Genomic DNA, 11,764 nt, shown 5'->3' on the forward strand with positions numbered 1-11,764 from the left:
ATAAAAAAAATATAAAACTAAATTCTCAACCAGTTCAATATGAAAAAAAAAAAAAAAACCGAAAAGGACCATTTTGGGAAAAAAAATCATAAAAAGAACAAAAAAATCATATAGAAAAACATTTTAACAATTCACAATGTTTTTTTTTAAATGATAAAGCTAAATTCTCAACCAGATCAATATTAAAAAAAAAATCAGCAAAAATAATTTTGAAAAAATCATAATTTTCTTTTAAAAATAAAACATGTAAAAACAAAAAAAAAATATTAGTACAACAAAAATAAAAAGAGTGGGAAAGCTACACCTTTTAGATTATTGTTAAGACAGTGAACATGACGTTAGCTACAAGAGTTGACCCATTCATTTAATATCTAGAGTGTTAATATAAATTATAACAGGTACAAACAAGTAAACATTCCGTTGTCGTCCAGCGGTTAGGATATCTGGCTTTCACCCAGGAGACCCGGGTTCGATTCCCGGCAACGGAATTATTTTTAGTTACATCTGTAATGGCGCCTTTTACTGATTTACCTCAGCTTGCTTGGATATTTGTTGCTATCTAGGATTCTAGAGGAAAAGTCCTAGAACAACTTCTAATTAATCTCAAATTCGATTCACCAATAGGCAATGGTCCAGCCGAAGCTCAGAATCAGCATTTTTTAGTGAAATCTTTCCTCGAGGAACTTCGTAACTAATTAAGGCACCTAAAATGGCACTTTGAAAATCGTAATTGGTATCTTCCAGTAGCTGGACCGGACCCTCTCATGGCTGGTTCGCTCTCAAATGTTCAGTCCATGAAATTAGAAACAAGAGATCAAATTATGCCATTACTATTTGCAGCATTCATATGCTTTTTACAGTTAATTTTGCGACTTGCAAGTTCACGTTGCATCCTACATAATCACCATTCATATAAAGTAAGATGATGACATAATTAGAGGACAGATGCATCACTTGTTTTGAGCTTCTGAAATCGAATCAGAAGACGAGGAGGATACATCTGTCTGATAATGAGACATTACAAAAATAGCCTCTTTCCAAGTGTTCCCAAAATGAAAGAGACCCATCCGAGAGCAACATGCTGCTCAAGGATAACTAGGGCAAATTCCAAGTCACCCCACAAAAAGCAAGACGTCCAGATATCATGGGCACGTCTGCACCGCATCCTACAAAGCAAACCGCTAGCTGTAAAGGGTAGAGAGCATGCCTCCATTTGCATTTGGTATTACCACCTCCCAACCAGGCCCTTTCAGGGGAAATGAACCAGTAGCAGCAATACTTTCTGTGTCATCATCTGATGAGCCTACAACCAAATCACTCCGATCCAAGATCCTCTCTAAATCTTCATCACTGATATCTGTCTGTATCAACTTGTCTTCTGCAGTTTCTTCATCTCGAAGTAGCGCCAGTATATCCTCTTCCTGAAAGCACAAAGGAAATGAAACAAGATGTGCTAGTCATAATTGAGTCACATCCAGCATTAGCTAACCACAGGTGCTCGGTCAACAATAAATCAAAATTTGCACTATTGCATCACACAGAATTTTCAGTTTTTTAACATGCTGCGGTGGGTCAACGTATTAACAGCCATCTGGGTATTGCCAAAGGTCACTGTTTCACCATTTAACACCAGATTAAAAGGATGTTCAAAAAGAGAGAAATAAATGAGTTGTAAAAATCAGATCTTTCTAAACTCTAGCTGAGGTGCCAGCCCCTGCTGAATTGACAATGAGCCAAGAAAGAAAGATGCCATGGCTACCTGTAAAGGCTAAGTGATAGAAGAGGTGAAAATAAACAAAGAAGATAAAAAAAACCTCCATGACTTCCGTGCCCTTAGACTTGGTTTGCTCTAGATGAAACTGCCCCTTCCCAATGACCACGTGCTCAAGCTTCAACTTACTAAAAGCCCTTTTCAAAATACGACCCTGTAAGCATATGATTTGTCAATGATCTAACAACCAAACAAAGCATTAAATGATAACAAAGATCAATATTGAGATACCTCGATTGACTGAGCTGTTGCAAGCCTGTAAACATGAACAGGCTTGGTTTGCCCAATTCGATGACATCTATCCATGGCTTGCAGATCCATTTGAGGGTTCTGAAATACAGAAGTATATCAATGAAATAGCACGAAACATCAAGAGTTTTAGTAGATTGAGGGTGGAAGATGGAACACAAGATCAAGAAAATACCCAATCACTGTCGTACAGTATACAGGTATCAGCTGAAGTGAGGTTTATACCCAGTCCACCAGCTCTTGTGCTGAGAAGAAATACCCTATACTGGCTGTTCTCATCATTGAATTCCTCAATCTGTTCAACATAAAACAAAGGCTTGTCAAGACTAGAATAATAACACACCTTAATCCTCGGATACGTTGACTGGAAAAGAAACAAAGTGACAATAAAATTAGCCAAGATGTGAGCCTGATTATTAAAGACAGATAGTGGAAACAGGAGTACATTGCGTCTCCAAGATCTTGAAAGAAGCTTTCAAAAGTGCATAATCAAAACAAGCAGAAAGGCTTTGATGAAAAGCAGACACCAGGCATAAGTGAGATTATGTATGATTGGTCTAGCTGTACCAATTGACTCAGACAGTTGCAAATCCAAAATTGGAAACAGATTCAATATTCATCAATAGTGAGCAACCTTTCTTACATGTTTAAACCTCAAAGCTGAAAATCAAAGCAAGGCATAACAAACCTGTCTCTTCCTTTCGTCCAAATTCACACTGCCATCAATTCTACAAACTTCAAATCCTTTCTCACTAAAATAGTAATCCATTATGTCCAAAACTTTAGTCCACTGAGAGAAAATCAGAACCTGTTTACAAAGCCAGCGGGAGATGAGCATGTAGCTAAAATAAACTAGAAAGGGTAAAAACTTGTGCATCATACTTTGTGCTTCAGCGCAAACAATCGATTCAACAATTTGTCCAGCAATCGGAATTTGCCGCACTGCTCAACTATCTGTTCCACGGGTGGATAGAAATCTGTCCCGAATATCAAAGGCATTAGTGAATCTGGCAAGCCACAAATTTACATTACAGTAGTTAAATGTGCTGTAAGGCAGATACATGATCCATCAAAGGCAGACTCTAAGAGGTCGGGGTGGTAGCAATTTTTTCGAAGTTGAACCATCAAATTGGTAAGCCTTCCTTTCATACCACGTCCTGCAATATCAAAAGCCACAAGTCAAAACAGGAAAATGTGTTGTGTGGCTATGTATTCTATTAGACCAGTGCTTGCTTACAATGCAAGACATGAAGTATGGCTAAAGAAAAAATCACTTCTTTTTGCTATCAGGTAGAATAGTCTAAAAGAGAACTACATAAGATTAAGCAAACAAAGAGTATGGCCACGTGATATTTTGATTGAGCTTCTGTTCAAGAAGAAAAATTAATTATAACATGAACATTAATGGACCAGTGCTTCACAAATCATAGGAAAAACCATAGCCAGGATTAAGTCAAGGACCCACAACCAAAATAGGGAGAAATGGACAATACTGTGATCCAAAAGTAGATAATGTCCATTTTTAACTTCAATCAACTATTCAGGTTCTAGATTCACCATTTTCCTGCGACATCAAATAGGCATAAAGATCCGTACAGCTAATTGATAAACAGCAAGTATCCTGAAATTCTCACTTGGAGCTGTCATACTTTGATAGCCAGCAGCACCAGTGCCCAACATCAGCCAGAAAAAACACCAGAATGTCCAGAAAAAAAATCACAGGAAATACAGCCTCTTTTCTTCATTTCAAGCCTGATTTAATATCAATAAAAAATCGATTGAAAATAATCTAATACCTGTATCCATCTTCTCTCGCAAATAGCCCTCCAGGGTCTTATTAATTAAATGATCCTGGAATTTCTTCTGATGCTCGGTCAGAGTAGCATATAAAATAATCTCCTTTTTCCGGGGGAGCATCTGCTCCACATCATTCTTCAATCTCCGAAGGAGAAATGGGCGCAATATTGCATGGAGTTTGACTACAACCTGAGGTTGATTGAAAACCCAGTGTTGATACCATGCCATTTAGACTGTTTCGTAAAAAAGTACAATTACATCAGTAGGAAGGGTGCATACCTGAGCCCTTCGCCTTTCTTCTACTTCTTCCTTCATTGCTTCATTACTGCACTTTCCTGACAGATCAAACCTGAGAAAGAAAAAACACGTTGTTAGCTATAAAAGCTCAGGCAAAAGCAGTAAGTATCATCACAATAGGCTATGCACTTTCTTCTTTCTCTTGAACAAATCAAGATTTAAGCTAATTGGGGCCATGCAGATTGCACAAAAACAAAAAAAAAAGGCTTAACCAAGTTTTATTGGATTCTCTTGGTTCAATCCAGCATCATATGCAACATCTACTGGTGTTTTTTTTTTTAAAAAAAAAAATAGGCTTGAACAAATGTCCTAAAGGTGATATAACGAGCCATGAGAATTGAGAAGGAAAAAAACAAATAACATGCACATGAATTTAGAAGATTTGGCTCAAAACCTACGTCAGTAGACAAATGAACAGAGATTTCATTTGTGAACATAGGGGCACAACAGAAAGGACCAACAAATGGGAAGCTTTTATGTTTGCAAAGAAGAAAATGTTCAAGTGGTGTTTTCTTACCAATGAAACAAAACTTTAATCAACTATAATAAGCCAACCCATCCCAACAAACTGGTGGCACCTTCACTGACCATACTTAAGACAAACAAATGTTTATATTTTTCTTGTCATGAATGCAGAAAAAACAAAATAGTTCACCCTAGACTGCCAAGTAACATATGAAACCAGAGAACAGATCAGATTTTTTTTCCCTGGCTAAATATATGTTGAAATGCATAAGGCAGTAATGTCTAGCATTGCAGCAAAACTACATGATTAAATTTACGATGCCATAATCACTGGAAAATACATGGGCAAATTTGAAAAACAAATGAAGTTGAAAGGTTACCAGGACTGCACAGTAAAAAAAACCACAAGACAAAGCATACTGACCACGACTCAAATTCTTCATGAGATTGGAAAATATCAGGCAAAATGAAATTCAGCAATGACCAAAGCTCAGCCAAATTGTTTTGCAGGGGTGTCCCAGTTAATATGAGCTTATTGTCCACACATAAGTATTTCAACTCCTTCAGCAATTTGCATTTTGAATTTTTCAGCCGGTGCCCCTTCAGTAAGAAAGTTACAGTTTAGAATAGTTAGGTAAATCACTAGTCCTGCAAATTAAATATTGGCATGTGAAAGAAGAAGGGTCCGGATTATTAAAAGTGCAAAAGGCACAAACAAATGCAAAGGTATCTTGAATCCTATGTTCAAACACAAGCATGGACTAGAAAGCTTGTGTTTTCAAATTGCAGTATAAATTATTAACAGAGTAATAAAAAAAATATAAAAACTAACAAGATAGTAGTGCTTAGTCAGTTAGCTCAAAATATTAGAGCTTTGTGCAATTGCAAGATCCAAAAGACCATGGTTGCAAACCTGCATGGCAAGTCTAAACTTCATAAATCCAAAAACAAACAAATGACACCTGTTATTTTCAGGTTCCTAACAAAAATGTATAAAGTGATGACAAATCTAAAAGTGTACCAGAAAAGACCAACAAAGGAAAGCAACTTTTAGAATTCCAGGCACTTGAGATCCTGAGTGTTTTCTCGCATATATAAGAAAGTCTTGCGTACAGTGTGGTTGATCTTGATAAATACAAACAACACTGAAATAGTTGAACCACTTGTAGTATAGCAGAAAACAATGAAGTGCATATGACCACCCTTAGGTGAATATTCTTTGTTTGGAAGGGAAAGAGTACCTGCCTAACCTACAAACTACCTTGTTGAAACACTCACCTCATCAACCACAAGATACTTCCATGGGTAATGCCTCAAGTGCTTTTTCGCGTCAGATAATGCAATCTCATAGGAAGTAACAATAATTGGAAATTTGGGGCCAATTGATCTGGGCATGTGCTTCCTCCTTATCTCATCCCTCTGTTTCTTGTTACCATGGTATATAATTGCATCCATGGAAGGAACAAACCTATTAAAGGGAGTTTACAGAGAATCAGATAGAAGTGTGGATTAAAAGATCAAGGTGGGCAGTTTACATGAAAAATCAAGTTAAAATTTTACCTTGAAATCTCATTCACCCAATTTGAGAGAGTGGAAAGAGGGGCAATAACCAAATAAGGCCCATTTAAGCCATTCCCTATTAAGTGTGCTAGGAAACCAATTGTTTGGATAGTCTTTCCAAGTCCCATTTGATCGGCAAGGATCCCATTAAGCCCATTTTGCCAAAGAGAGATCAACCATTTCACACCTTTAATCTGATAGGACTTCAACCTGCCACCAGTCAACAAAGGTACAAGTTCTCTCTGCTCTTTCTCAACTCTTTCTTCTTCAGTCAAATTTGCATCCTCAGCGTTTTCAACTTCCTTAGACCTTGTAAGCATTGCAGTAACTGCTCTCTTGGCTTTCCTCTGAAGAAAAGTTATGGCAGGTTGTAAGTTTTTAAGGCAGTCTTAAAATGGTATCGTTTTACAGAGAAAACATACACTATCATTAGATACAAGAAGATTTAAGAGGTCAGGCACCAAAATTCCACCAGGTTTATTTATACATTCACCTTTTTTAATCAGTTCTCTTACATTTTCGTATTTTCATCATTTACAATTATCTCTGGCAGGTGGGCTAAATGTTCCTTTATAGCAATTTTTCCTATTAACAGCTCTATTGCATTAAGAACTAACCATGGAATATATACGATGAAAAAATTATTGAAAATTAGTTTACTTCCTTCTGTTAGCTGAATAAACCACCTACTTCCCAACTGACTGTTAGAATTGCCATGATCTGCAACTAGTCAAGTCCCAATAAATTAACTTAACATTAAATTTTATAGAATAAAACAATGCCACCCACAGCAGCCATCCCTAACCTTATATGCAAAATACTAATATTGATATAAAGGAAAACATGGAGAAAGTTCGAAGATTACAGAATTGTATAGTGCAGCAGCTTTTCTTTTTGATCCCCGACCTCTACTTTGCTTCGCAGGCTCATCCTCTTGCTCCACTCCATTCTAGCAATGCAGTTTAAATCATAAGTAAAGCAAAAAAATAAATAAATAGAAAGGAAAACAACCACCAACCAAACAAAATTCATTAAAAAAAAGGCATTTGAGAAGATACAGTTGTGATTTGATCCATCTGTTCCAGCAAGAACTCCGAATAGAGCTGAGTTTGAGTTAAGAGGTCATCCAATCTCGTATATTGACTCTCATTCAAGCGAGCTGCCTCCTCCGGCACTGTTTCTTGCACCTCTTTTATCCGAGAATTCAATAGTTTCTCTTCTTCCTCTGCCATAGATTTTGATATGAGAGACGAGTCCCCATTTTTTGCTTCTACAAATATCACTTCCTCCAATTTCACTTCCTCTTTGATCTTGCATTTCTCCTTCATGATATTAAAAAAAAAAGAACAGAAACATAAAATCATTAAAAAAAAGGTCATTTTCAAGTACTTTTCGCTCTTCATTTCTACTAAAATCCTTCATTTTCTCAGGAACCAAACAGACAAATAAAATAAAAATTTACAATAATTTCTCAAGAAAAAAAATTCATCTAGAGATCTAAATAATACCTCATCTTCAAGAACCGAAGTAGGAGAGTCAGCAGGAGCTTCATTTTCCACTTCGCTCCCCATTTCAAGCCCTGAAAAAACAAACCAGCACAAAAACATCACCTTAAAAAGGGCACAAATTTGTTGCTTTCACACAGCAGGAGCTCAGAAATAATAAATGAGCTGGTTGATTAAAAGAAAAAAAAAAACTAGGGCAGTGAAAAAAATGGAATTACCGAGATCAATTGAACAAATCAAAGATTTTAAAGTGATTTAAGAGTACGAACTGTAAAACGAAAAGGAAACCGGTGCTTACTGTGGGTGTTTCTGAGTGAAAATTGCAGGAACCGGACCGGAGGGCAGAAGAGCAGAGAGGATGGGAAGTTCTGAATTTGCAACAGCAAATAAAGTGTTTTTAGTAAATAAATAAATAAAAATGATGTATTTATTATTTACTTTTATTGTCTTCTTCGAGGTGCAATGGGCGGGAAATGAGTTTAAAATATGCTCAAAGATGTACGCATAATTACCTCGAGACCCTATGTGGTTAGGGTAATGTCTGTAAAGGCGGTAGTAGTTCTTTCATACATGCATGAAAATAGTTTTTATTATTATTATTATTATTATTAATATTAGTATTTTAAAATAGTTTTAAAAATATAAAAAAAATGAAGCAAAAAATAATTCAACAAATCATGAAACAGGTTTCAACCGCAAAAATAAAAATCTCCTGTATCGGGTTAGGTCAGACAATTGTTTTTTGCAGTGTAGGGAGTTCGATAACTTTTGTTTTTTATATGTTTTAAAAAAAAAATCAACTGAAAAAATATTAAATTAATTATTTTTAATATTTTTATAGTTTTAATATGTTTTTTTTTAAATTAAAAAATTATTTTAATACATTTTCAAATAAAAAATACTTTTAAAAATTATTAAATATTATTGTAGTAATTTTTATAATTATGATTTGAAAATATATATTTAAAATATGTTTGAAAACGCATTTGAAAGTGCTTTTTGGTGCTTTATGAAACTGTGTTTGGCATTAAAAGGCATTGAATTGTTTTTTTAGTGTTTCCTGAAATTTTTGATGTGCTAATATTAAAAAATATATTTTTTTAATATATTTTTGAAGTGAAAAATTAATTTAAAAAACATCATACATCATAATCTCAAACATACATTTAAAATGTGTACAAAATATAACATTTTCTTAATCAGGGTTTCAATATAGAGTTTTTAGTGAGATCAATACATAACAGCGGTGTAATAATTAGTTAAACACTTTTAATAAATGGTTAAAGCAAGACACAAATCACACCACATAAATAAACAAATAAATAGAGCCTTCCGAGTAAAAAAAATAAAATTTTTATTTTATCAAAATTACATCATTCCATAAAAATTAATTTTTATTTAATTCCATAAAAATTAAATAAACAAATAAATAGAGCCTTCCGAGTAAAAAATTAATTTAAAATAAAAAAATAAAAAAATTAATTTTTTTCAAAAGCATTTTTAAAACTAATATCTTTTAACTGACTAATCTAAAACTTGGATTCATTACCAAAAGATTAAAAAATATATATTAAGATGCTTCAGTGATATATGAACTGCAAAGCATCAAGAAATCTCATTTCTTTTAGTGCTATAGGCTAAGCAATTACATCATACGTAAATTATATATATTTTTATAGATTCGGTTAATAAAAACAAGGTTCATCAACAAAAACAGTAATTTTTACCTTGTTATATATGTCTTGTATTTATTAAGCTGATGTGATAAAATAAATTTATTTAATTATTCTTTTTAAGGACGGGGCTGTGGCCTATAGGATGACTGGAGGAACATGCACGCTTTGTTCCATGCTTACTTTTCTGGGAACAGCACGTTTTCTCTCTGGATCCCATTTTGCTATCCAGAAATAAGAAAACATCTCCTGATTCCTAATGCTTTCATTACAGCGCACGAACCACTTGTGGTTTGATGGACCGGTCTTGTCGCATTGATGGTTTGAAAAAGACCAATTAAGTCCTTGATATCTGAGAGCAGAGTCAAATTAATACACTTATCCAATCAAATCCTTTGTTTTATTTTAAATTTATAGAGTTTATTCCCATAGTAAAATCCATTTGTCTTTGCATATGTCAGCGTAGTAATGCTTTTCAAGGTCCACTCTTTATGGAAGAGTTTAATTTGATCCCTTGTATTTGTTGTGACGTGGCACACCATCGCAAAATTTTCAATTTTCCTTTCACTAGGACTGCTAGAGCCAGTGGATGACTCTGTGTGTTTTGAAGGTTGTTTGATAAGGTGGTAATATTTATTTTTTAAAATATTTTTTATTTGAAAAAATATTAAAATAATTTTATTTTTAGTTTTTAAAATTTATTTTTAATATTAACATATCACAACCTAAAATAACTAAAATTAAAATTTTAATAAAATATAAGTTGAAACTCATTTCTAAACACCTCATTCTGCTAAATAGTATAATGACAGAACCCCAACCCTACTAAGAAATAATTTAAATTTAAAATTTAAATTTTATATTAACAAAAACTAAATAAACAAAAATAGTCAAGTTTAACATTAACGAGTTTCATTTGACGAGAAAAAATTAAAAATAGTGGGGTTTTCTATAAATATATTTGGAAAAAAAATCGAGTTTTGTTTTTATTTTTTTGGGTTTGATTGATTTTGATTTTGTTGGGTGATTTTGATATATTTTGAGGTTGCTAGGTGATTTATAAAAACTTTTATGGTGTTTATTAATTTTTTTTAGTAAGAATTAATAAAAAATTAGATTTTTAATTAAAAAAATTCTATTCTATAATTTTTCAACAACCAGGTCCACCATAGTAGTTATCGTATTATAAGCTGGTTAGTAGGAGACAACATGTCATTTGCACCACCAGTCTAACACTCCACATGATTTTTTTAGTCTAACCCGTAGCATAGTGTGAGAATGAGAAGAAAACTAGTATTTTATTTGAGAATGTGTAATTCACTAGAGATGGAACATATTTTTATCTTTACTGTATCTAAATTGAAAAATAAATAACGTTAATTATCAAACAAAATTTATTAACCAATCCTTATAATTTTAAAAATATTATTTAAACCTTCTATTTTTTTTTTAAGTTTAACGTGGATGTCCGGGCCAGCTTGCGCGTACCTCGACTAATTCCACGGGTCCTGAAGTTAACGACCATGTAAGTCTCCAGTAACCATCATATGAGCAACCACATGGCTTGAACCTGAGACCACAGAAGAAGCAAACCTCTTGGTCCCAAACTCTTACCACTGAGCCACCACCTAAATGGTTATCCTTCTATTTTTTTAATCAGTCCTTTCACGGATTCCATTTTCCTCTTTCTTTGAAATGGAAATGCTAAAAGCTAAGTAGGTGAGAAAGGAATATTTTATCCGGAAAGAATGTATTTTGAAAAAAATAAAAACCTAATAGATTGAGAATTGCCAATGCTGACTAGAATCACTAGAGGACCATCTAATCATTTTTAATAATATATATACTAATTAATTAATTCCAATGAACTACAGGGATTAAGTTATAATTAATTCAAAAACTTTTGTCGTGCAGACGATGTGGGTAAAAATCTTGTCGTTTCATGCCAAAAGCATTAGAGTGCAGTTGCCGCCGAGAAAAAAAGTGCAATTGCTTTGAAAGTGGACATCATGGGAGAAATTACGGGATATGTGCAATCCGACAGCATTGCAATGTTAAAATATATTAAATAGGCATGTGACAGACATAGTTTTGAAAGTGGATATTACTAAACTTTTATCTACGAGAAAGACATCATTTTTAATTAGATTATGGATAATCGTGGAAACATTCTAGTTTAACTTTGCCAACTCAAACCGAATTAAATCATCGAATCACTACACCGAGAATGCTGTGAAACCATATTTTTAAATTTTTTAAATTTTTTTATTTAAAATAATTTTTTTATATTTTTAGATCTTTTTAATATGTTGATATCAAAAATAATTTTTAAAAAATAAAAAAAATTTATCTTGATATATTTCTAAACGAAAAACATTTTGAACCGCTAACACTATCATAATCTCAAATAGACTCTAAATTAATTTTAATAACATTGTAGAAAATAT

The 11,764-nt window shown here is 33.4% G+C and overlaps 1 protein-coding gene and 1 non-coding gene across 3 annotated transcripts; one reads left to right on the forward strand and one right to left on the reverse strand.

Annotated features, from left to right (window-relative positions):
- The first annotated feature begins 416 nt into the window (after positions 1-416).
- TRNAE-UUC (transfer RNA glutamic acid (anticodon UUC)) lies at positions 417-488 on the forward strand. The gene has a single exon. It is a non-coding gene; the product is annotated as a tRNA-Glu (tRNA).
- A 312-nt stretch (positions 489-800) lies between these two features.
- LOC7473168 (ATP-dependent DNA helicase DDM1) lies at positions 801-8,076 on the reverse strand. Of its 2 annotated transcripts, none has more exons than XM_002310187.3 (16): positions 7,943-8,076; positions 7,648-7,718; positions 7,198-7,461; positions 7,005-7,088; positions 6,140-6,486; positions 5,858-6,047; positions 5,004-5,179; positions 4,097-4,166; positions 3,817-4,006; positions 3,082-3,177; positions 2,903-2,997; positions 2,709-2,828; positions 2,196-2,315; positions 2,003-2,101; positions 1,815-1,925; positions 801-1,421 (listed from the first exon to the last, which is right to left on the reverse strand). In XM_002310187.3, the coding sequence occupies exons 2-16, from the start codon at positions 7,708-7,710 to the stop codon at positions 1,182-1,184; spliced, it is 2,265 nt and encodes a 754-aa protein (XP_002310223.2). In that variant the 5' UTR covers positions 7,711-7,718; positions 7,943-8,076; the 3' UTR covers positions 801-1,181. The 2 variants fall into 2 exon arrangements, with proteins under 2 accessions (XP_002310223.2, XP_052310749.1); XM_052454789.1 differs by having other exon boundaries at positions 7,648-7,697; positions 7,943-8,025.
- Between the last annotated feature and the right edge of the window lie 3,688 nt (positions 8,077-11,764).

Source organism: Populus trichocarpa, chromosome 7 (genome assembly GCF_000002775.5).
Source record: "Populus trichocarpa isolate Nisqually-1 chromosome 7, P.trichocarpa_v4.1, whole genome shotgun sequence".
Taxonomy (NCBI): Eukaryota; Viridiplantae; Streptophyta; class Magnoliopsida; order Malpighiales; family Salicaceae; genus Populus; species Populus trichocarpa.

Bases quoted from the DNA above. Each gene is read 5' to 3' on its own strand.
- LOC7473168 (XM_002310187.3), bottom strand. From the start codon at position 7,710: ATGGGGAGCGAAGTGGAAAATGAAGCTCCTGCTGACTCTCCTACTTCG. The intron at 2,829-2,902 runs GTATGATGCACA...CTTTGTAAACAG, and splicing joins TGTTTGCGCTGAAGCACAAA to GTTCTGATTTTCTCTCAGTG. The intron at 2,316-2,708 runs GTTTGTTATGCC...TATGTTGAACAG, and splicing joins TGGACGAAAGGAAGAGACAG to ATTGAGGAATTCAATGATGA.